Source organism: Dufourea novaeangliae, unplaced genomic scaffold (assembly GCF_001272555.1).
Source record: "Dufourea novaeangliae isolate 0120121106 unplaced genomic scaffold, ASM127255v1 scaffold241, whole genome shotgun sequence".
NCBI lineage: Eukaryota > Metazoa > Arthropoda > Insecta > Hymenoptera > Halictidae > Dufourea > Dufourea novaeangliae.
The window spans coordinates 574,102-600,291 of record NW_015374117.1 but is presented as its reverse complement, the minus strand read 5'-3'; the positions used below and the strand labels follow the sequence as shown (position 1 = coordinate 600,291).

General features: G+C 45.8%; 2 protein-coding genes across 2 annotated transcripts; both read right to left on the bottom strand.

Annotated features, from left to right (window-relative positions):
- Positions 1 to 39: 39 nt before the first annotated feature.
- Positions 40 to 13,114, bottom strand: LOC107191176. The gene is made up of 7 exons (XM_015580148.1): positions 12,874 to 13,114; positions 9,181 to 9,324; positions 8,065 to 8,226; positions 7,190 to 7,366; positions 5,071 to 5,331; positions 1,098 to 1,360; positions 40 to 534 (listed from the first exon to the last, which is right to left on the bottom strand). The coding sequence occupies exons 1-7, from the start codon at positions 13,112 to 13,114 to the stop codon at positions 343 to 345; spliced, it is 1,440 nt and encodes a 479-aa protein (XP_015435634.1). The 3' UTR covers positions 40 to 342.
- A 2,594-nt stretch (positions 13,115 to 15,708) lies between these two features.
- On the bottom strand, positions 15,709 to 24,901 carry LOC107191146 (fibrillin-1-like; the record flags this gene model as incomplete). Its single annotated transcript, XM_015580112.1, has 8 exons — positions 24,643 to 24,901; positions 23,546 to 23,624; positions 22,467 to 22,924; positions 20,833 to 21,907; positions 18,916 to 19,293; positions 17,497 to 18,012; positions 15,878 to 16,890; positions 15,709 to 15,802 (listed from the first exon to the last, which is right to left on the bottom strand). Coding segments are annotated over exons 1-8 (3,798 nt in total), but the record flags the coding sequence as incomplete, so codon positions are not given.
- Between the last annotated feature and the right edge of the window lie 1,289 nt (positions 24,902 to 26,190).

Here is a 26,190-nt window from a genome sequence, read left to right as displayed (position 1 = left end):
TCTTTACCGCTTTACACGTAAACCAATGAGAGAAATATAATTTAAATTCCGACTGATTGTGATCTGTCCGTGTCTTCGATCGCTAGTGCGAAGCCTGGCGTAATAATCGGCGCGAGACTTCCGGTCTCTGTCCATCGAACGCTTCGTTTCGATCTGAATAGTCTCCCGTGGATCCTTCAACCGTTTAAGGACGATAACAAAATTACGTTCGTTTAGAATTGTGCCGTGTGTTTACGTGTTCTACGTTATGACCTCTGCCTTTCACTTGATTAGAATCTGGATAAATAGTTCCCTGGATCGGGCTCTTTTCCCATCCTAACCACCCCCCTCGCCCCCTGTTAACTACACTTGAAAAATGTCACCGGTGGCTCGCGGCGCGATGTTCGTTTCGAAGATGGACGTTGTCGAAGTGGTGACCGGCGTTGCCTCGCTGTATCTGCTCGCGTTCATGCTGGTCGTCGCGATTGCCGCCTTTGTGATCGCCATTGTCTTCGCCGGCGTCTCTTCGGTAGCGACCGACGTGGTCGGAACCTGCTGATTTGGAGAACATTCGTTGGATCAGTCGAAGCCCCTTCGATACACCCGCGTGTGTAATTTACCGGAGCTGGGATGAAATATTAGTATTCTATTTTATTTTCAATCGTACGTGTATACTTTTGTAAATAAAATATTTTACTTCTCGGAAAAAGTTTGTGAAATAGTATTTGGTAACAGTTACGTTTAGGGGATGCTGTTCCGATGACCTTGACATATGATGTTAAGGACACTCTTTTGAGTAATTCCTAACAAGTTTTAGCAGTCACTCGTATTTTATTAAAAAGTTATTAGCAGGAATAGTTTAGTACTGTACTTTAGTAATCAATGCCCAAACACCTTTTCTGGGGAAAAATAATTATTTCTCGCGATTAGTTACCTCGAAAGTGGTCCCAATCGGTGCACCTCGTGTATTTGCAGGACAAAGCCCCTGGAAATATGATTTTCTAGATGTATATGTCAGATTGGGCGTTGAAAGGGTTAAAGCAGTATTTCAATTAGTTTTTCTTGATATTTTATCCAGCTCCGGTTGCGACCGATTCAACAGTCTCCAAATCGGATACCTCGTTATAAAACACTTCTTTCCCTTCCTCCACAGATGGCAGCAGCTCGTCCGTGGAGTGCGGCGTCCTGGGACTGGGCGTGGGCGCGACTTGCTGTTGCTGTTGTTGTTGCTTCTCTTGTTCCCGTTGCTTAGCCAGCCGTAGCTCTTGTAGGGCCTGTCGTTGCTCCTTCTCGTTTCGTTCCTTCTCCAGTCGTCTGGCGCTGTAGCTACGCGCCGACGACGTCGAACTGTGAATGGAGGATAAGCTAGGACGACGAGAACCTATCGAAAACAAGAGGACAGTTCAGTAAGTGGGGTTAGGTTGGACCGTCGATACCCTAATCCGACCCCTCGCTACTTCAACTCGTTAGAGCCAATTCGCTAGAATCGAGAAAAAAAAAGAATCGATACAAGAACATACGGAATCTAATTGCATCTGCTCGGGGCTAGTATACCAGCGTGACACTCGTTTCTCTACGATGTCTCGCCGCTAAACGGCTGGCTGCGAGGATCTTGCGAATCGTGTATGATCCTCCGTTCGATGAGAATGGAAAGCTCGATAATTTCACGGTTGGGGGCGTCGAATAGTCGATGCTTCTTTGGCACACGATTTTAACCGAGGGTGATTGGTTCGTGAACTCGGGCGTGTGTACGGTGAATCGGAGACTATATAATACAGTAAATCCTCGATGAGTGTTCGAAGGCTTCTTAACACTGACAAGGAGAGGTTCCAAGTAGTAACGCTAACTTTTTATTGAGATTTAGATATGGCCATATGGCCATTGGTTTATGAAATATTTAATTATCAGGAGCCTTCGAACACTCATCGAGGATTTACTGTATCGCGAAAGATCGATGCCAGGGTGCAAATGTTCGCTTTCGGGAGAGGGAGTTTTTCGTGGTGGTGATTCAGCCAGAGATTCTCTCGGGCGACCGTGCACAACTTGTTATTGTGTGGAGAGATTGTTATTAATGGATGTGAGCGTTTATTGCGGTTGTAACGTCGCGCGATCAATGGAGAGAAGCGTTACCATGGGGCGGAGCAGCAAGACAGAAACGAAAGCAGGATGCAGGCGACAAGTCTGTCCATAAGATTGGTGTTTCTATCGTTAATCAATACGATTACTACAGCTAGGTCGGTCTAACGGCGCGGGAGCCTTCGGATTATTTTCAAATGAGATTCTTAATGTCAAGTGCCGCTACTGACGTTCCGCCGCGTCACGTATGCGGGTTCCTGGGAACGGCGGCTTTAAGTGTTCCCAATTCGGGGACCTCGTTACCCTCCCCGCGAGAGTCCTTATTGATTAACGGCGCGCATACAGACGGGCGACAGCAAAATGCAGCTAGACAGAGAGAAAGAGCGGCGGGTATACGTGTGCATCCTGTTGCATATAGGGCAGCTGTAGGTCGCGACGTTTGTTAATTGGTCGTTCAAGGCCGATCCCCGAATTAACTCGAGACATCTCCGTTTACCCACCTGATCGGTTATTCGACATTTTGGTCGTTTAATAAAGCGTGGAATTCTGAAGTTAATGATATTTTCTTCAACCGCGTATTATCATTAGTTTATGAAATATTTAATGTTCAGTTAATTAACTCGAGACATCTCCGTTTACCCACCTGATCGGTTATTCGACATTTTGGTCGTTTAATAGAGCGTGGAATTCTGAAGTTAATGATATTTTTTTCAACCGCGTATTATCATTAGTTTATGAAATATTTAATGTTCAGTGCTGTCGCGCCTTTGAACACTCATCGAGGATTTACTGTATCATTTGTTTTTTTTTTTTTTTCTTTCGACGTCTCTGACTTCAAGAAAGCTGGAGAGGAGCAACGGAAGATAATGGCTTCGAACGTTCAATTACCATTGTCGCGACCAACTCGGAACAAAAGGCGACCCGGATTTTCCTGTTCGATCCTCTTAGTAGGCACGACCAGGCGGGAAGTCCGTGTATTTTCGCGAATGGTTTCATCTCTCGTATATATGTACACACGGATTTCCGCGGAAAGCGTTGAAGCAGAGATTCGTCGTTGGATGCGAGAAGAGGAAGAAAACCGATTACAGCTTGCAGGCAGGACTGGATTAACCGTTAAGCATGTGTATGTTATTTTCAGATTATTAGACACATTGTTAGATTTACTATGGACCAATTTCAACATGTGTGTTTAAAAATATATAATACGAATAAACTCACGATATAGCCATATTGAGGATATTTATATGGGGGCACCAAAATTTTTTAAGTGTTTGGGACCTTTAAAGGTCTTAATCCTGTCCTGCTTGCAGGGTTATTATACGCAGCGACAAACAAAAAAAGAAGCGAAGTCTGTCGAAGCTGATCTCCCCAATTAGAGGATAGGCGTTATAAAATTCCTATTTTTTATTTTCTGCCTCCTCGTAGTCGGCTGGAAGCGACGATCCGAAAGCGCGGAAACTAAAAAGCGGGCGTGAACAGGAAAACCAAAAAAAAAAAAAACAGAAAAACGTTCTGGCGAGCTTAATTGGAAGATTTACCGTGGGGCCACGGTGAACCGCGCGATGTTCATTAAAATTATTGAAGTAGGAATATACATATACATATCGTTTTGTGAAGCCGGGCCCTCGCATGCGATCAAAACACTGTGATGGCGTGCGTGTGCAGCGAGCTAGCTAGTGCGTAAAGATTTCGTGTCTCTCTACGTCTTACCAGAGAACGTTCGTTCGTTAACGAGCAACGAAATCGGCCGCTGCCATCTTGCTATCTCGTAACACACTCGTGCAGCGGTTTATTATTTTGGACAGTACAATTATACAAGTTTTCGTTTTCGATATCGTGGTGGTGTAGGCATTCTGTGTGTCACACCTCTCCGATTGCCACACACGTGGATCGTATATTATTTATATAAATATATATATACATATATATATATATATTTGTCTGTTTCGAGGTGAATTGTGTGCGACACGGTCGACAGTTTATTTATTTTTTTCTTTCTTTCTTTCGACTAACACAGCTATTCGGGACGGAAGGTAGCATCGCCACAGCCATCGTCGATGAATATGCATCGTGGTTGCGCCGAAGAACAATAGAACAACATTCTAATTCCGGGCGGAACCAATAGAGAAAGAAGAGGATTCTTCGTGTCGAGGAACGTGAACGAAGACTCGAAGCTTGCGTTTCCCAGTTTCTTTCGCGTCATCCATAGGTCAGTAGACTCTCTGCCTTTCACGATCGAATAGTATCGTGAAGGGATTCAATCGCAAGAAACCCAGGAAACGCAGCCAGGACGGTGGAAAAGGGACAGCTAAGTATCAATAACAACAACTACGACACAACAGCGACAACGGCACGGTACGACTCGAAAAACACCACCATCATCTTCTTCTTCTTCGTCATCGGTCTCGCCTCCTTACGATGTGTAGGATGCAAACGGAAGGAAAGATAACGGAACAAATTGTTGCAATTTATTCCAAAGAATGGACAGTGAGGATAGCTGAGTGGTCTTCCAACGTTTCTAACAGCGAGTCAAGGCTCTTAAGGTCGACCGCGAAACCAGCTACGACTTTCTCTATCACCTAAATACTTATACAAATTTTTCACTAAAAAAATATCTGGAATACTCTGATCTACAGAGTTCATTTTTCTTCAACAGTCCAGTCAAACTACCGAGAATCTAAGTCAAAATGGCAAAAAGATTGTCCTAAGGATTTACGAAGAACCATATGAATTTCGGAGATTTCGCGATCGACTGTCCCCTCGCGTCAGAAGCCTCTCAGACCACTCGGACGGCACATGAACGACGGAAGAAGAAAGATGGGATATACACGGCCAAAGAACGAGATCATTCGAACACGAGAAGAAGAGAAGGAAGAGTAACGGACAGTGGTGGTGGTGTACACAGTGTGTGTGTGTGAGAGAGAGAGAGAGACAGAGAGAGAGAGATAGATACGGGCAGAGAGAAGAGAGAAGACAGACAACGAAAGAGTTAGAAAGAGATCGTTGATCGTCTACCGAGGCCGTCGGACGATCCCTCAGCAACGTCGCTAAGGGTACGTCGATGCTTGTTCCCGCCTTTGGTCGCCTGCAGGTGACACGATATAAGCAAGATGGCGGCGGCACGTGCCGCACCTGCTCTCGACGCCGGTACCAGGGGACCACGACTGCCGCCGCTGCTGGGCCTTCTGGTGAACGCGTAGGTTAACGGGCCCGCTGTGCTGCTTCGTTGACTGGAGCGAGAGGACGGTCGGCCGCCGTGAAGCGTCAGTGGTATACCTGTTTTTGGAATTCGTCCGTTATTATCTTTCTTTTTTTTTTTTTTTTTTTTTTTTTTTTTTTTTTTTTTGGTTCAATCAAGATTCGTCAGAAAATTATGATTCTTCCTTGGTCGACTTTTACAAGTGTATAGCTTGCGTATTACGACTAGCGGGGTTTTGCCACTGTTCCGATAACGAAGCTACAGTAGACATTCGTTTATTGCATCTTTCGGGGCTGTAGAGGGACAAAGTTCCTGGAACGATGCAATAAACGAGGGCCAATCACACGTGCGCTCTTCCCGTTGATCGTCCGTTCACTTGTTCGATGTAGTTGTATATAGGGTGGACTGGATGTACGCACTTTCTGATCACCTTAAGTAGCTCTGTTATTTTTCGTGATATCAAGAAAGTTTATTTATAGAAGTCAAGTAGTATTGAAACATTTTATTAAAACAGTATTGTATGTATTGGACGTTCTGTGTTGGAAAACATGCAAATTGAACACGACACCGTACAGTAATTCCACCGTGAGAGCGACCAACTCGGGCCGGCTTTGGAGCATTCATGGTAAGGCCCAAAATTTCAAGTCCTCGTAAATTTGTTCTTTGCCAAATCTTTGCTTAGCTTCTGCTTACTCTCTCTGATTGGTTCCAGGGGGGGCTCCCCTCTCCCCCCAGTGGTGGGAATAACGCCGTTGCTCGTGTCGCATTCATCGAGGAATCACTGTATGTATTGCGTTCCTTCCTTGTTAGGCGACAGAGTGGTGTGCGGCACGTGTGTGAGAGATACGTGTGTTCGAGGAGCGTTCCTAAGACGCAATAAACCGGAGTACATTAAACGAATGTCTACTGTACCTGGCTCATAGACGACTCTATTTTCGTACTTAACAAACACGTGTGTTCGAACGATCTCTTCTCAGCCAACAATTCGAATTCCAGGAGCATATTAATCCAATATGAATGATGGAAGTAAAATCGTAACGTTTCAGAATGTCCGCCGCGGGATCGTATAATTTTATATTGGCCTCTGGTTGCCAGTTAATAAATCCGATTCCACGAAGCGAAAATAGGAGTGCTCTTCGCTGATACTTAGAGGTATTGATTCCGCGGAAAGGAGAACGTCGTAATAGGAATATACAGGGTGTTCCACTTAACGTAAGCACCTTAAATATCGCGCTTGCTTTTGATTTGCCGAAAATTTACTGTTAGGAGATTGGATTGGTCTTGATCTTAACTACTACACCACACTGACAAAAATATATAGCCCCGTTTTAAAAAACATGACCTTGAGAAAATGTAGTATTTGCTCCTCCTAATCAAATAATACTTTCCCCTCGCATTTTTTCGTATTTTCAAAAACAAGTGAGATATAAAACGTGCTCACGTCAGATTGTACACCCTGTATAAAAACGGCCTTGTTGCAGATAGTTGCGGCGATTAACTGGTATCCTTTGAACTCTAACCAGCGGTGGATTAAGGGTGGGGCTAGGGGGGGGGGCGATCTAAGCCTTCCGTTTATGTCAGAAAGTAATGTGAAATTTTGTAGAAACAAATCGGATCAAAGTTGTTAGAATATAACGAAGCATTGTTAGTTATAATCAAGCTCTCGTTATGATTAAATGTTATTTATTTGTATTTAGGATAAATTTCAATTTTTGAAGATTTATGTATTTTACCCCCCTCCCCCCGGCTTATCAAGCAAGGGGGCCCTCGAAGGTTTGATAGCCCTGGGCTACAAAAAATCTTAATCCGAGCCTGACTCTGCCGATCGAGTCGGGGCGAAATTTTCGGACGCGATCGAATCCTGCGCACGGTTTTTATCGACCAATGGTAATGGACTCTGGGTGTCCGCGGTTCTGTTTGCGCAATAGGACTCACCGGTGTCGCTGGAGAACAGCATCGGTGGCGCGTGATTTGCGTTGGCATAATGCCGGGGCCTTGTGTATCTCGCGCGGCTGAATAGCTTGAGCACGAAGCATATCATCGCTGTGAATATCGCGATACCGGACGCGATGAAGAGCAGGGTCGGCACGTCCGTAGTTATCAGCACCAGATCTGCCAACAGACGTGTTGTAACGGTGAATACAAAAGCACTTTGGCAGGGTAACCGAAAGTGCAACGCGAGTAGGATACCTCGTGGACCTCTTCAGGTCAACGTGCTTGAAAAAGACTGTTGTCCCGAATCAGTCTGAATCTGCAGAATGATTAGCATAGTGTTCTGAAAAGGTTGTGCTGAACTTAGGTGGCTTCTAATGTACCCATTTGAAGTAATAAGAAGAAAGATTCTTTAACGTTCTTTCAGCTTTTTGGGGTATAGCATGAAACAGTGAATAAGAAACACTAATGAATATTTTGCTGGATAAGTAACTGTTAACCCTTAAGACCATGGAAAGTAAATAAATCATTTCGTTTTTCGTAATTTTACAAGGCAGTAGCAGACTTTCTGTTTATCCTTTACTTTAATAATTTCCTATTTTTAACACTAAACTCACTACCATCGATTTTGTAGTTCTACTTCCTACCTTTTTGAAGGGTTTGGTAGGTTTAGTGTTAGTGGTTGGTAATTAGGACGAAGAAAAATATTTTTCGACTAAAAGAAATTTCGAGAAATAGAAGACTTCTCGTGTCTTGGTTGCACATTCTTCGTGTCATTCCTACGAGCCCTCGAGATATATTTGAATTGCATCACAATCTTTTTCGAACACCCTGCGTGTTGTAGTTCGTCCGTTTCACGTGGGCAAGTGTTTTTGTACCTTCGGCGCAGAACACCTTCTTGTTAGGCCTGGACAGGGAGACCCTATGGTAGCCAACCTCGCAGTCGCACACAGCATGGTGCTGCACTTGAGTGCAGGTCGAGTGCTGATCCGTAAAAGTGCAAGTCGCCCGATAGAAGCACTGCTCCCCGAGTCTTTTGGCTGGAAACAAAACCGGTCGGTCCTTCAATTCCTTGACCCGCACTACTCACACGATCGTCCGAGCCAAGTGTCTTCGGTGTCACGTTGGTAACACGGAACCTCAGACCTAAATTCTCTTCGATATTTCGAGCCTTCTTGCTTGTAACACGTAAACTTGAATATTAAATTATTGCACATAAAATGACGGGCTGTATAAGATTCTCAACTGTGCTTTCCTTTAACCCTAGATTACGATATTTCACTGTGAATTACGTTATCACGAAACTTTCGTTAAATTCACTACTAAAAGAGAACCCTATATATCTGGGAGAAACAATATTTTTATTTACCTTTTGGTACAAATCCTTGGAACAACTACTTTGGGAGAACTGCAGTTTAAAAATAATTAAAACAATTAATATCAAATTTTAATAATGTGCACAGCTATCTAAGAATTTTATATTTTGAAATCGTAATTTCTACGATACTTTCGTAACCTAGGGTTAAAAATAAATTCAGGACGAAACCAAAACAATGTCCATGAGAAAACTAATTGTTTTTCTGAAAACATTACACTCTAATTCCTCGGCTATAGTATAACCTAAGCATAATTTCATGGACAATAGAGGTCGATGAAATAGAAGGCTCAGAATATCATAGAAATAGCGGCGTCGATTGTCGTCCATTCAAAATTCGAGAGAAAGTCAATGAATAGTCGGTTCGAAGCTGATACAAGGATTAACGCGTTGCTACGTGACAAGTGTTTGAATAAACGAGCGTCAAAATGGATCAGCTTCGCGAAGGGAGGAGCGAAACACAAAACGTTCTATTCACGATGCGTCGAACAATCGTTCAAAGACGACATAGCTCCCTCGACATTTATTTTCCCGTCTCCCTCTCTCTCTTTCTCTGTCCGTGTTACCATGGAGTTTTTGATATCGGAACGACCTACTTGAACGATCGCGTGCTACATACGTTTGGCACATCCTTTGGTAGGCCCAAGACGAACTGGATAGAATTTCTCGCACTCGCAGTGGCCAGTGACGCTGTCGCAGAACACGTGCTGCAATTCCGGATTGCACGAGACATCGCACGGCGAGCCCAGGTACTGTCCCTTCGCTGGAAAAAAACACGATCAAATCGATAGTATCGTGGTTGGTGCGCGTACTGTGTTTCTTGACAGTAAATGAAACATGCAGGAATATTCTTTAAATAGCATTGATGTTCTGGCCTAGATTCGTAATTCGACTGAAAATATAAAATGATCAGGGAAACGAACAGGATACGCTTGGAAGGATAAGGATATATCTTGGTCGGTGGATCAATGGTAACAGACACGACGGAATAAAAGAATAAAAGAGTTTCGTATATTTTTCCCGCCATTCTGAAGCTGTTAAGTGTGGGAAATAATTAAATTCGACTTTGTAGAATTGGCATGGATATGGAGAGGATTCAACAATCCAAAAATACGTCGAGAAAGAAGAATACATTTTTTTTAGAGTTTTAAGAGACAATCGAATTTGAAAATCTGTTAGATACGTTCAATTGAATAGGACTTGGCGACCACGTCTGTTCATGACATTCCGTATCTACTTACCACCACGAATACACGCGTAACAGATTAATTTTCAAATTCGATTCTCTCGAAAACGAAACCTTGAACGGAAAAAACTTACTCTTCTTTTTCGATTCATTATTTCGTATAGAATCACCTACTGCTCGGTTCTAAAACCTGAGAACCTTCTACTACCTCGTATACCCTACCGAAACTAATTCCCTGCAAAAGTAATTTTCAGTCCTCGAATCAAGTCGACAGAAAATAATTACTTCGCAGTAAATGGATATAGACACTTTCTGATCAGGTGTGTCTGTTTCCCCAGTACGCCGAAACCGTGAGACCTCTTTCAGCCTCGGCTCGATACGTTTCTTTGTTCCCTTTGGTATCCAGCTATCTCTTGTCACGGGCGTCCGTTTGTCGTCCTGGCGCCGAACGATTAATAAAGCAAAGAGGCATTGTCACGTACGCTACCCCCAGCGAGGCTTTCCTTCGTCAAAAGATGTTCGATGTCGAGTGCCTTTTTGTGAACCAACAATAGCACCGCCCTCTATACGCGCACACCCTGCACCCAACACGAACCTCCACATCTCCGTGCGTTGTTGCCCCGATCTTATTGGCTCGAATCTTCCAGTTTCGGGGATATTAACGGGGTAAGTTTTGCGCTCAAGCTAATTGCACCATTTAGCTTCGAGCTACTAGACTCGGGCAGTCTGCCAGACAACTCCCCATCGATTTCACCTTAATTACAGTATCACATCGTTATTAAATGTTTCGCGGACACCGACTTCCTTGGCTGACGTTCAGGACCAGTAAACCGCGACATCGTATCCGTTGCTGGCTGAGATTCTCGGAAAAACATCGTTCGAAAAAAAGGAATGAGGGAAACACACCGATAGGAATCGGGGGTGCTTTTATTAAGTTTCCCGTCGGTCTGATCGATCGATCCTTCGAATTGTACAAGCGAGTCTCAGGGTTGTTGGGGTCTACGGGTAGATTCGGCGCACGGACTCTTCCCAGGGCTTCTTTAGACTGTAATTCTATAAAATTTAAGTTGCTTAGCTCGTATCAAACAGTCAAGAAGCTTGTAGAATTTCAACGTTATTTCTTGAAGAAAAACAATAGGACGGAAGGCAGAAATTGTACAGAATACTGAAAAGAAGGATTCGTGGCGGATCAAAATTTTGGTATCAAACATTCATGAAATTTGTAGAATTTCAGCATTATTTTTTGAAGAAAAACGATAGGACGATGGGAAGAAATTGTACAGAATCCTGAAAAGAAAGAGCTTGCAGGATTTCAATATTATTTCTTGAAGAAGAACGACAGAACAAAAAGTGGAAACGTATAGAATACTGAAAAGAAGCATTCATGATCGTCTAAAATTCTACATACGTCACTTCTAACTGAAAAAGGGTGGGGCTCTGTTGGCCAATCCTCACTAACAACATTTTCACTAGTCTCAGTGAATGCTGGGAATCGTCGAAGATCGAAAAGATACCATCGAAATGATTTCGAAGAAACCGAAGATCCCCATTAGGTCTCATCAAAACGTACAGACGCGGAACCACCCCAGGCGCCCTCTTTTATAAATTGGAATTACGGAACCGCGGGTGGTTTTTCTTGTACTTTCTCGAGATGGAATCCTCGAGACTCCCCGCAGCCCGACAGAACCGAGCATCCTGAGTTCCACGATTGCAGTTCTGACCTGGTTCGGGGGTGGTCCACTGGGGCCGTGCGATTCGCCGGTGTTTCTCGCCGGTTTATCAAGCCGTTCTCCAAGTGGGACTCGGCTGAATGGCAGGCATAACAGGGGTGAATGACGCACGGTTTCTCTTCGTTAACCTTTTCGCTTGGTACACTGCGTCGTGGAGGATAGAGGCAAAAGAGGGAGAAGGAGAGAGAGAGAGATTCTTTTGAATCTCACGCAGTTGCGGGCGGTGTGTGAACTCCCACACGCGGACACCGTGACAGAGCTTGCAGCATCCATTAAAATCAATACCGGCGGCGTGGTTGGCGCGAAAATCAAGAAGGACGTAGAGGGTTCGGCCGTCCCGTGTACGCATGCGTGTGTGCGCGCCGCAGCTGCATTCCGGCGCACTTGTGCTGGTATTTGTTTTCTTCCCCTTCGTCAGACCCAGTTTCGCCCCGAGGAATTTGCATAATTTGTGATTGGGTCTACCATCGAGGTTTGAACTCTATTCGAGGACCAACAGTCGTGAATAGTAGAGTTCTAAGGAGCAACGTTTGAATAAGGATGAAGATTAGACAATGTCCTAAGGGTTCAGATTCCTAGAAGACTAATCTAGAATCTTTCCTGTTTATAATTTCATTGAACGAGGTGAGTTCAGTGATCGATGGAATCGATAATAGGAAGTTATATCGCGACCAAGGGAGAAAGTAAACGTCTCGATTGACGACCAGTGACAAGTGTTTAATCGCCGTCTGAAGGATCGCAGAAGTGTTTGCACCGCTCGTTTCGAGCAAGCTCGAGAAGAAGAAGTCTCAAGGCACACACGCGTTCCTCGTTCGATCGTCCTTGTACCGCGTGAGAATAAGATAACCGTCCTCCTGCGAAGGGCGTGTATCGATTGCGAAAGAAACTGGCTGGTCGAACTGGTACGAAATCGGGTCGAGCTCGAGGGCTAACGATGGGGTCCGCGATACGAATGTTTCCCTGGCGATGTGGACAACGACTCCCAATAGACTCTCCGAGTATCATCTTTCCACCTCCCTTTTAAAGAGTCAACAATCTATGATCTCGCGTACGATTCACCAAGAACAATTCTAACTTCTACCGTTGTCGAGGCAAAATTCGTAGACTCTCCGTGAGCTCTCGTTTCATCTCCACCGGAAACGTGTCAACAGCCCTTCAATCTCCTTGTCCCATTTTCAACCCCATCAAACCTTCAACTGTGACCATCTTCCAGCTTCTTCTCTATCCCATTATTACATCAGACACGTACACAGTTCATAGTCAGCTCAATACTCTAACCTCGGTGTACCAACCCATCCCCTCATAACTAACCCCCGTCATTTTAAACATCCTCATATAATTCCACTGTCTCCACAATATCCGCACAGGTGATTAGGCCAGGCTACCGCTGACTCACCCGCAGTGATGTTCTCCTCGAGATAGTCCTGCTCGTCGTACACATCGACGTTGTCGTCGTCCTCCTCCTCCTCGTTGAAGCTGGAGCCACGGACGTCATCACCTGCGTGCAGCAGTTGCCGGGTGGCGAGACGATCCCGGCCGGCCACGGAGCCGCAGCTTGACACCAGGAATACGAGGCAGATCAGCAGTAGCCAGGAACGGCAGCAGGTCAGTCTCAGGGCGGAGGGAAGTGCGCTCATCGCCCCCGCGGCGCGAGTCAACCCCCGAAACCGACCACCGGCGGCGCATCGACATCCTTCCCCGTCGCCTGCCCTCCCCCCCTCCCGCCCTTCTGCACGCCCGCTCGCCCTCTCGGCCCCTGGCGAGCGACTTATATCGCGTTGATATGGCTATCCGATGAACAATATCCTACGGCCCCGTCTGACCCACACCCCAGGGGGTGGGGGACCCAGATATGAACACCCGCGAGACCCAAACGGATATCACCTGCACATGCACTCACACGCACGCACACATACGCACATACACAAACGCGCCCCTCGGTAATATCTGCTGCCCCAGTAGCGGTACCGCGAAACCGGGTGACTATCTATCCGACTAGTCAGGCACAGACAACGTTCTCGGTACCGTGCCTCCCCGTTCACTGACGCCTTCCTTCCGTTAGCCGGTCGACCACCGCCGCAGCTGCAGCTGCGCGATATGTACCCACCATCCCCCACCCCTCCTACCCTACCCTTGTTCCGACGCCCCTACCTTCGTTCCTCCCTTCTGGCCGCGTCGATCGAGATCTCACCGTTTTGCCTCTCTCGTCGGCGAACCACCGGCGGCTACCAGTAAAGGAGTGTGTGTGTGTGTGTGTGTTGGATTATTGGTTTGTTACCTTTTCAGTCGGACACCTTGAAACGGACCTCGGGCCACGAGTACTCTGAGGAGGGGAACGTTTGCGTTTCCTGTGCAATGATTGAAGAGGGAGGGGCTGTGTAATTTGGAAGTGGATATTTTTTCGAGAGCTTTTTCCAGGGCGGAACCTCTCTGGTGGGGAACTGGAAGAAAGGATCTTGTGGGTGATTCCAGCGATGGGAGTGTTCTGATGAGGGATGGACACCTACTGTCCGAATTCGATTTTAATTTTATTTCTTTATTTTTTCTAATTGTATATGTGAAATGTTAGGTGTACATTCTTGATAATTTTGAAGATGTAAATAATTTTGTGAAGTTACGTGCCATTAAGGTGTATTGTGAATGTAAGTCAAATTTATGGAAATATAGGTTGCATGGCTGGGATTGAAAGTTGTATTGTTGGTAAAGTGGAGGTCTAGAGATCGATTCCCGTTCCTGAAATATTTTTGTTTCACTTTGCCAATGCAATTTTGACTTATTTTTATAGTATATCTTGAAGGTTCGTAACTTCAATTGTTTACAGTAAATCCTCGATTACAAAGTCAGCGTTACACTTGGGGACCTTCGAACACTCATCGAGGATTCACTGTATATCTTTAAAATTATCGAGAGTCTACACCAAATATTTCACATATATCATCAGGAACCTGTTTACCATCATCTTATAAAACCCCGTTAAAATCGAAGTCGGACAATTTGGTCCTTCCTTCGTGAGCTGGTATTTTTCGAAGTATGTTTTCACATGCGTGAAATGGTTTGTACGGTGGGAATAATTGAGGTTTGTGTGTATCGCGTTCGAAGTAGTCATTTGGCTTCGGTTTGTTACCGTAGGGTGTATACTGGGCGACTCTTAACGAGATATCGATTCACGAAACGTTGAACGTCGCCGACGGGGAATCGTAAGATCTTGACCGACCTTCAAATCTACTAGATAAATACTCGACGGAGAATTATTTTCATAACGTCGAATGACAATTCCGTTACGCGATATCTGGGACATCTGCGTTCCTCGAGCTTCGTTTCTTCGTTATTTACTCGTTCCGCGTACAATGTAGAAAATTTAACCGACAATCGTCTACTTTATCACGAGCATTATCGTATATTGCATTCGTGTCGCGACGGAAGTGAGGCGTCGCGTCTTATCGTCCTCGGAGTTTCCAGTCTGCTTTCCCATTCGCCGAGAACGAAAGTGCGTGACCTTCTTAGTTGAGTTCTGCATTGGAAAAAATGAAAGAAACTCAGCGTTCCTCTTGTAACAAGAATTCTGTATACCATTCTCTCGTTCAGTGGGTAGACACACAAATTCAAAATGGCCGACCAAGGTTAACCCTTGACGCAAAGATTCGAAGTCCTCGACGGAAAATCTTGAAGAATATAGTAATTTGTTTATTAAGAATTATAACAATCAACTCTGCGTAAGGAACAATATAACAAGATAATAATTAATGTCTTACAGTTACTAATGACGATTCCGCAACCGCTACAGATTACTGTCCTCGTCGGGCAACAAAGACGCACGGCTCCGCGCCGACACGGTTGGCGTGTCACCTGTATATACCGCAGAAAATGTTCTCATTCATTTCCGTATAAAATGTTCATATCACAAAAAACAGAATAATTACCCAAAGAGAATCTTCTGGACCGATGCTTTCGTATCAACAAAAACGTCACGGCGACGATCGCCGTCGTTGCAACCACGATGCCCACGATTCCAGCTGTCGTAATGTAACCAGACGTTGTTGCATGTTGCGCAGATATCGTGTAACAGATCGATTCTGAAACAGCACACACATTGAAGCACGAACAGAATTTCAATTAAAAAAACATAAAATTACTCACCTGTGCTCATAAGACACGCGATCGAATCGTTCTCAGCGCCGTTCGGTCTGTATCCGTCGAAGCACAGAGTTTCGTTGCCGATTTCGTCCAAGCAGTTGTTGTAACACAGTGGGCTGCTCGCGAACACGCTGACAATCGTGTCGTTCACGCTGACAATCGTGTCGTTCACGCTGTCGGCTATGCTTGTTCTGCAAAATAAATAAACAAACTCGAACTCATGTTTCACAAGACGAACGAATCGAATCGGGCACACGTCTACTCACGCGTTCTTGTATTCGCTATCCTCGTCGACTACCACGACACAGAACATCGGTTGGTCGCAATGCGAACCGCTCCATCCGTAGTAACACTCGCAGGTTCGGTTCTCGGCGACGCACAAGCCCCGATCGTTGCAGTTCTCTTTGCACGCGCTCACGCAGCCGGTGTCGTTGTCACCGTTTCTCACGAAGCCAACGTCGCACTCGCACAGGCCGGCCACGCATTTCCCGTTGGTACATTCGCCGCAACTGAGCTCGCAGACGCTTCTGTTCCCCTGCGCGATCAGAACGTAGCCGTCGTTGCACTCGCAGACACCAGGTGACGCGCAGGTGCCGTTTCCGCAGGACGCGCAGAACGGCTTGCAGCGACCCTCCTCGTCTTTCTCGAAGCCCTTGTCGCACGTGCACACCGCCGGCGACTCGCAGGTGCCGTTCACGCAGTCGAACTCGCAGACGGGCGCGCAATCGAACGACGTTTCGTTGCCGACGAAACGATAGCCGTCCAGGCATCTGCACATGTCTGGAGCAACGCAAGCACCGTTGTCACCGCACGAATTCTTGCAGATCGGCACGCAATCGAACACCTCGTTCAAGGTGTAACCGTCGTTGCAGTTGCACACATTCGGCGCGACGCACGTCCCGAAATGGCATCGATCGCCGCAAGATGGCACGCACACGGACGAATTCAACGGATGCGAATCGTGGCCGTAGTGGCAGGTGCACTCGTTTGGCGCGGTACAGAGACCGTTCTCGCAGGGCGGTTGACAGAGAGGTTCGCAATAGTTGTTACTCGACATGTGATATTGATAACCTGGGTTGCATTCGCACACGTTCGGTGTGTGGCAGTAACCGTTCACGCAAGTACTGTCGCAGATCGGCTCGCAAATTGTCGGTTTATCAGGCCGCGACTGGTAGCCCGAATAGCAGCTGCAGACCCCTGGACTACTGCAGTATCCGTTCTTGCAATCTTCCGTGCAGATCGGCTGGCAGATCGAATGTACATCGTAGACCACCGCCGTCTGTAAGATTCAGTGAAATACGATTCCTTAAGGCGCTATTTAGGTATTGTAATCTTGCTACACATTTTCAGAAGGGAAATGCGTTGAATAATTCGTACCGAATGTTATCATGATGAGTTGAAAACTTTTGGGAACTAACTATACGTTATTCCATAATTTTTTGTGGACGACCTTGGTAGGAAGAGCAGAAGAATAACCTGGTAATTACACTGTTCAACACATACAATTCCTCGCAACCGTTAATATGCGTTTCTGATATATTTTTATGAGCTAGACGTTTAAATATGTTTCAATAACGATCAAAATGAAAAGGACACCGAAAACGCACCTATTTCTGCTGACGTTCTTCAATTTATTTCAAAGCACTAATCTAGGAGAAAAACACTTGAAAGTCGCGTCTTGTGAGAGTAGCCATGCCACAACTATGATTTCTCACAGTAAACTGACGCGTCATCTATAGGGTTTAGGGTAAACACCTGAAAAAAGGTCGGGCTATTCGATGGTCTGAAGGTAATTGTTCTGCCCCTTCTACCAGGATCGTACGACCAAAATTATGGAACAACCTATGTCTAATTATAAATAATTTGTAATCCATTGATTGCTTACATAACTCAGTTGATATCCGTCGAAGCAGATGCAAGTGTTAGGTGCGACGCAATGCCCGTAAGGTTCGCAAGTTATGTCGCAGACCGGCTCGCAGACGTGTTGCATGGTCTCGTCGCCGCTGAGACGGAAGCCATCGTGGCAGGTGCAGGTTGCCGGGCCGGTGCAGGTCCCGTTCACGCAGGCCTTCTCACAGATCGGCTCGCACACGTATTGGGAATCACCGAATTTTCCGTAGCCGTCGTTGCAATGGCATGTCTCCGGCGAGATGCAGATACCCATTTGGCAGGGTTCGCTGCAGACCGGCTCGCATACGTTGTTGTCGATCATACGGTATCCAGGATGGCACTCGCAGGTGTTGGGCGCCACGCAGATCCCGAACATACAGCCGCCGTCGCACTTCGGATCGCAAACGAACGGATTCTCCGAATTACGTTCATAACCGGCGTTGCACGTGCACTCGTCAGGCGCCGAGCACTCGGCGTTCACGCAGTTGACCTGACAGATCGGCGTGCATATCTACGGACAATCGACGTTTTTTAACATTAAACCCACCACGACCGGTCAAACGACCGTTTTCAAACTTCTGTGTACGATTTCCTACGTACAACGTTATCAGATCGTCATTTAACTTCACGACTTTTCTTATAATATACGTATAATTAATTTTTCAAGATTTAATTCTCCTCTTATTTAGTTTTCTGGGAAATACAGTGATTCCTCGATGAATGCGACACGTTTTTCCCACCACTAGGTCCTCCTCTGCACCCAATGAAAACAAAGTAAACAGAAGCTAAGCAGAGTTTTTTGGCATCGTGCAAAAAACAAATTTACGAGTTCGTTGCACTTATCGAGACATTACTGCAGCTTGTCTTGCCGACCGCGACCGGTCATTCGACCGGTTGAAAGATTTATATTACTTATGTTGACGACTCAGTTCTAAAACTGTACAATCGCTGCAAATGAAAAGCTATCCGAATATGGGATCACTTCAACTGAAAACGGAATGAGCCTTTGATACATGATCTGAAAGAGCCGCGATCAAACAATAGTCTCAATAACCATTTAATAACTGACACATCCTGCACTTTATAGTTAAATATCTTAGACAGCTCAAGATTTATACTTTCAGTGCCTAGTTTTTGGTTAAAAGTCCCAGTTTTTGTGAAAATAAAAACATCATTACCTATACTCCCGATACGAAATCGTAAGACTGCCATAAGAGCTATCTTGTAAACTGAACTTCTTGTTTACTTGATCGGCGACCTAGTTTCAAATTTTTCGAGTATTTCGTGCTAATGAACAATCTTTATGGCACGAGCCACCTTAAAAGTGTGAATGATTCAAACCCCTGCTGTTTTTACGAACTCACTACAGCTTGAAGAGGCGCAATAATCACAATCAGAGTTGATAATTACGCACTTCCGAGTCTGGTTTCTGCTTGTAATTCTCCTTGCAGGTGCATTCCTCAGGCGCGGAACAGTACGCGTTCACTGATTCGCAGTCGTTGCTGCAAATTGGCTGGCACGTCCCCAGTTCATTCATTCTGTACTCGGGATCGCACTCGCATACGTTCGGTAGATTGCATTTTCCGTGTGGGCACATATTGCAGGCGGGTACGCAAATGTGACCGAAGTTCGTGAGTGCCTCGTGTTTGTAATAATCGGCGTGACAAACGCAGACGTCCGGCAGCACGCAGTCGCTGTTAACGCAGTCTGGGTCGCAAATCGGCACGCAGTCATCCCTCGACATTCTGTATTTGGCGCAGCATCTTTTCTCCTCGCGAAAAGCGACCTCGTACTGAAACCAATCACTGTCTGCTAGTCCGTACACTTGCGAAATTATTCTAACGTTTTTCAAACGATTATCGATCTCTCTCGACATAACCGTTTGGCCATGTCTATACAGAGTGTTCCATTTCAGTCGACCCACTCGGACATCTCCGAAATTGTTGACGATAGGAAAAAGGGGGCACACTTTCCGATGTAATTTATTTTCATATGGACGCGTAGAGGTCATATGAAGGTCAACTTTGTCTTCTTTTTTTTCAATGGAATTGTATATTTTTTAACGCACTACTTGGATGCTACTCGTAATTCCCTGGATGAAGTATTAAGTCACTAATAGCGGAAAATTCTTAGTTTAGAAGATATTTTGATTTTAATATTGCGTAGTGGCATTAATACTGTATACGTATTAGCACTCACCTTTCGAAAGTTGGTATTTAAAAGTACGTCCTGCTTAATATAATCTAATAATTAATAATAAATTTTAGTTAGTACTTTATGTAGGGAATAACGTGTAGCATCATGTAGTGCATTAAAAAATAAACGATTTCGTTTAAAAAAAAAGATAAAGTAGACTTTCATATGACCTGTACGCGTCCACATGAAAAAAGTCACTCACATCGGAAGGTGTGTCCCCCGATACCATTTCACTTTTGTCTGAAATATTTTTTAATATCGTCGACAGTTTCGGAGATATTCGAGTGGGTCGATTTCAATGGAACACCCTGTACGTTCGGTGTATCGAGAGTGTCGTAGACGTCAAATACGTTTATTTACCTCTGTCCGGTAATTCATTCGTACTTTCGTGTTGTAGAAGATCCCCCACTTCCTCACCCGATACGTTTCGAAATACGGCACGCTTCGCGACTTATAGTAGCTGAGAACATAGATCTCGTTTGAGCCCAAAAACGGGGTCGACCAAAGCAGACATGTCCAAATAAGTGTTTACGGGAACTCACCTGACCATATGATTGCAGAGTCCTTTAGTTTCCTGTCTCCTTGAACGAACCCCGACGTTGTAGTCATTGTAACCTACCAGCATCGTGATAAGGGAATTAAAAACGGCAAGAAACACTAGGAGATTCATTTTAAGAGACAGATATTACGCGTTTCAACGAGCGATTCGATCACAACTATGTTGCTTCGGATGGATGAACCATCCCACTGGCGCTTATTTTACTTAACTGCAATCCATTCGTCCCCGTCCTATCTGAAGCGAAAGAGGATGTTAGGTGATACTCCCTCCCCCCTTTCCTTACCCATCCCATCCCGTTTCCATGAAATCATTTTCCTCCGTTCCATCGTTTATTAATTAACATTACAAACGTTACATCGACATCTATACTTCCGCTCCGAACGTCGCTGTTCCATCTACAGATTACACTATCAACCGGACGAGAGGGATCTAACTGATGTTCAGTTGACTCGCCATGAATCATTCATACCGAGAAACACGCATGCATACACAGTCTCTGGACACAAACGCGTCGACCTAGACGGGACCAGACAAAAAGAGAGAGATAGACAGAGACGAGGCGATCGTCTACTGTACAGGGACGCATCTCTGTCTGCCCTTGACACCGGTCTCCTTTCTGTAACCCAGGTTGCATATGCAAAAGTTCGGCGCTGAACACACTCCGTTCACGCAACCACCGACGCATACGGGCAGGCATCTCGTTCTGGTGGGATCGTTCGGGTCCATCACGTAGCCCCGTTTGCAGGTGCACTGATTCAGCCCGGTGCACTCGCCGTTCAGGCAAGGATTCTCGCAGATCGGTTCGCCTATCTGGGAGATCCTCTGCGGCACGCATCTACCCGTCTCTGGATCAACGACGTGACCGACTTCGCAGATGCAACGATTAGGCCCGATACAACGACCGTTAGGCCCGCAACCATAACCACAAAGGGTGTCCGTAGTCCGATCGGTGGGTCTCGGCTCGGGACATCGGCCGGTGTCGGGTTCCACGGTCAGTCCGTAGTCGCAGATGCACAAGTCGGGGCCCACGCAGACCCCGTGCGAGCCGCAACCGTTTCTGCACGTGAACGACATCGCCGATGGGATGCATCGACGGGTATCTGGGTCCACGCGGAATCCGAGATCGCAGACGCATTGGTTCGGGCCGACGCAGGTGCCGTTCGCACCGCAACCGTATCTGCACTGAGGAGCAGTGCTGGACAGGCCAGTGGGAGGAACGCATCGACCGTTCGCGTCGCGAGTGAAGCCCGGTTTGCAGCTGCAGATATCTGGCGCGACGCACTCGCCGCCCTCGGGACATCCTTGGGGACAGTCCGGTACGCAATTGTTCGCGGGATCTTGGGTGTAACCTGGACTGCACTTGCAGACTTCTGGGGCCACGCACTCGCCGTTCGTGCAGCCCTGGGAACATCGTGGGACACAATTGCTCGCTGGGTCCAGGCCGTAGCCTGGCCTGCAGTTGCAGACACCAGGCGCGACGCACTCGCCGTTCGGACATCCTCGGGGACAGTCCGGCGCGCATTTACCGGTAGGGTCGAGCGTGAAGCCTGGTCTGCATTGGCAGACACCTGGAGAAACGCAATTACCGTCCACGCATCCGTTCGGACAGTTAGGGAGGCAGGTTTCTGTGTCGCCTGGCGGATTCGCGTAACTGAGGAGAACGGAATGATTCAACTTTGATATAATTTTATATTAGGAAGTTTATGTACAGGGCGAGGTACCTATGATTTTCACCTGAAATATCTTTGTTGTTCTTGATGATACAAGAAGTCGTGTAAGGGAAAACCTTTTTTGCTTCAGTGGAGGAATTACTGTGGTATAGAATCTTCTTTCTGAAGGTTATATTTTCCGATACTTCAAGGTCATCGTCGTTTTTTTCTTTAATGAGATGAATATCGTCTTTGTACGCTAAGATACGTTTATTGAAGAATAATTGAATTTGTCTTTTTTATTGGCGATACCGATACACTACTCAAAGTACGTTATCCCAGTTAAAAAAATGATGATTACCTTGAAGTATCGGAAAATATGACCTTGAGAAAAAATCTGTATTACAATAATTGCTCCACCGATGCTAAGATTCGTTCCCTTACAAATGTTCTTGTATCCTTAAAAACAATGGAGATACTTCAGGTGAAATTCTTAAGTGATCATCCTTTGTAAAACCTTCCTCTAAAGATCTCTTTCTGTTTCATTTCAGGAATGCTTACCCCTCGCGACACGTGCAGACTCCGGGTGCCGCGCAATCTCCGTTCTGACAGTTCTCGCAGACTGGCACGCACTTCTTCGCCTCGATTCCCGAATCACCGTTCGAGGACGATTGGAGCGCATAACCGGACTTGCATCTGCAGACTCGTGGCGCCACGCAGTCCCCGTTCTTGCAACCGCCCGGGCAAATCGGCCTGCACTCGCCGTTCACCTCGTCGTAGCCCAATTTGCAGGCGCACACGTTCGGCGAGAAACAATACGCGTCTCTTTGGCACGGTCTCTCGCAGAACGGCATGCACACGCCTTCCTGGGGGAACCAACCCGGTGGACAAGTGCAGACGTTCGGCGCGGTGCACTTTCCGCCGAAACATCCTTGGGTGCAACGAGGCTCGCAGCCACCGGACGACATGTTCCGTTCGTAGCCGTCGCAGCAGTCGAGGATCGTGATCAATCCGTTTGTCTGACAATGGATATTAAATGTTAGACGTTGGAATCACTACGTAGGTTGCTATGGATCTTTGCAGGGGTTCGTTGCTCGAAGCACTTGCAGCTACGAGACAAGGACATGTACAGATACAGTAAATCCTCGATGAGTGTTCCAGGATTCCTCGGCACTAACAAGGAGAGGTATCCAGGTGTATCCCTGACCTTTTTAACACTGGAACTACCGATGATAACGTATATCGATTTCTATTGGAATGATAAACATGGCAAATTTATGAAAATATAGAAATTTATAAATCAATTTCTTCAGTTTCGAAATGGAATAAAAGTTGTAAAATAGCAGAGAAAATACATCGCTATGACATTTTAATAATCGTTAGAAGAATGTACCAAGTCATTTTGACTGCTTTGGTAGTTCTAGTGTTAATGAGGTACAGCACAACGATAGAGCTTGGAATTCTCAAGCCAATGATATTGATATGACTATTAGTTTATGAAATATTTAATGCTCAGTGCCGAGGGGCCTTCGAACACTCATCCTGGATTTACCGTACCGAATCCATTCGACCCTCCAATTGTTTCGAGCAACGTACAACGGCCCCGCCCAAAGGCAATCTAATTCAAAACGTAAATTTACCGTTCCATCCTCGTGGGTCGAGGGAAGAGTATTATGAGGGAATTGGCCCGTCGAGTTCATAGCCAGCGCATCCGCGTAACTGAAAACACATATGTACATATACGTCGTATGAGAACCAGAGCGAACTCGTGTTGTCGCGATAACCGAGGTGCCAAAGGTTACGTACGGCGTTCTTACGCGAACGCTGCTGCTGCGTTTCGCTTTATTACACAGTTTGAGGGACGCGCTTATAGGTTTCGCGTGGTTCTGGAACGTTCTTGTATGTAAACTGCCGTTCCCGCCCGAACGACCAACGAATTTGAAATCGGGATGATCATCTTTTCCGTGGATGAACCACCAAAAAACCATCCCCATTTGCCCTAGTCATAGTGTCCCCCTCGAGCTATAACGATTTTCCGTAGGTGAACCTTGCAGTTGGTTTGTGTGATGCACTTGAAGGGCTGTACTTATTTGGTCTTATTTACTTTCTTTTACCACATCTATAATATTGTTTTTATACCCTTGAAATTTGAAATATTTTTTTCCTTCATAGAATGTAAAACTATTTAAGGAGTGATTTTGTAGGATTAAGTTCAGTATACCCTTTAGGGCTTCAACAACCATGTCATATTCGAGTATTCGAAGTGACCGAATTTTGGATTGCACCGAATAGGAATCCGAGCACAATATATATATTTTTACACTTATCGTTCACACTTTATCGTGAAATTCCGTTCACATTGGCCTTTACCATTATTCGTTCTCGGTACAATTCAAAATTCGATCATTTCTATTATTCGAATATTCGAATAATACGAATACTTCATACTATTCGAATCTTCAAATATTAAAATACACCGTACTATTCGAATTATCCGAATAATTCGTACCACTCGAATTATTCGAATAAATATTCGTATTTGAGATTACTGGAATTATTCGAACAATCCGAATGTCCGAATATTTACACCCTATAGTTTTTACGAAGTCACCATAACTCGACGAGGGCACTGTGTTACAGGTCTTCTCAAAGAACTCCAGATAACGCGATTGTTTTCACCGTGGAGTACGACACGTGCTAACGTGTGTACGCGGCGCGGTTTCTTGTCTTTACTCACGGTATCGTTTTGTAGCAAAGTCCGGCGAGGATGGTGCTGTTCACGGCGTTCTGGCCCCCCGTACGTCCACCTTTTGCACCTGGATAACCACGATGACCGCCTTTGACGCCCTCGATCGCGAGGGTGTCATCGGCCAGCATCATCATCGCCAGCACTGGCGCGCAAACGATCACCGTTCTCCACATGTTGAACGTGCCAGCGCGGACGTAAGACTGGTTTCTTATTTTCGTAGCGAAACGCGGCTCGATCGCACATTCGATCCCCGATAACACCGAGGGAGTCAGCCTCGGGGTCACACCACGGTTATACACCATCATCATCCACGACGGATCCAACGGCTGCGCAGTTGTTCGCAGAAATGTTTATGGATCGCGATCGTGGCGAAACTGATCGACTTCATAGAAATCTTACACGCACGTACGTAACGCACGTTTCTCTCTCGCCTCGGTCACGTGGATTTTTTACATAGCTAGCTCGGTTTCTTGGAATCTCCGGCAGCGGCAGAAGGGAAATACCGGATATTCGATTCCGATAAACGATAAATCGATGGCCATGAATCTTCACGGGAATTGTTTCTCATTCGGATGTCACCTGGCGCTGCAGGACGAGGAACAAAGATCAGTTGGAATATCGTTTAGGATTCCAGGGAGATTTTCTTGGGTACAAGTGCTTTTAATAGCTAGAGTACTAATATGTTCAGGTGGACATGTTTGGATGTATCTTTTGGAACCCAAGCCGTTTCCCTGAGATCTATCGATGATACACTAATCGTAACGATGATTTAGATCAAGTTCTATTTTTCTCTCAGTTTCGTAGAATCTAGGCAAGATTTTTGGTAAAAAAAAAAAGAAACAATTCTGTTTCGAACCGCTTTGGTTCGTTGTATTACCGGAGTTTATGTAATCCAATAGATACCGTTCGACAAAGGATGCAGCGCTGTACGCGTGATAAAGCAACGAATCGGGGGTATGTGGAGCGCGATGGCCGCTTTGTGTCCCATTTTCGTTCCGTACGATAAGCTCTGCTCCCCCTCTCTCTCTTTCTCTCGAAGCTAAAACGAACGAACGGACCGAAAACAAAAAGAAACGAGACAATCATGAAAGATCGGAGCTGAAACCGAAGAACGGGATCGTCGGTCTGCGTTATCCGTTCCCGTGACAAAATGAAAACGCGACAGGGAGTCGATCGTGAGCCGTAATCGTAACCGACGCACGCAGCTTCGTTATCGCCGCGAAGTAGGCTCGCTGTACGTACAAAACACGATTATCATCGCGTATATTCTAATTACCCGAGCGGTCGAGATCGTCGTTTTTTTCTGTTTACCGCCACGAGCATAGGACGACGCGTCAGAACCATTACGAATTTAATATTATTATCGATGATGTCAACGCGCGAGCGCAGCCTCGAGTCTGGTCGCTCCGCGCGCGACTCCGTTTATCTAAGCTCGATGATACGCGGACGTTAAGCGACGATGTCGAACCACGAGTATAAAAAATGGGTCGTTCTCTTTACCGACACGTTTGCACACTGACGAACAAACTCGGCTTC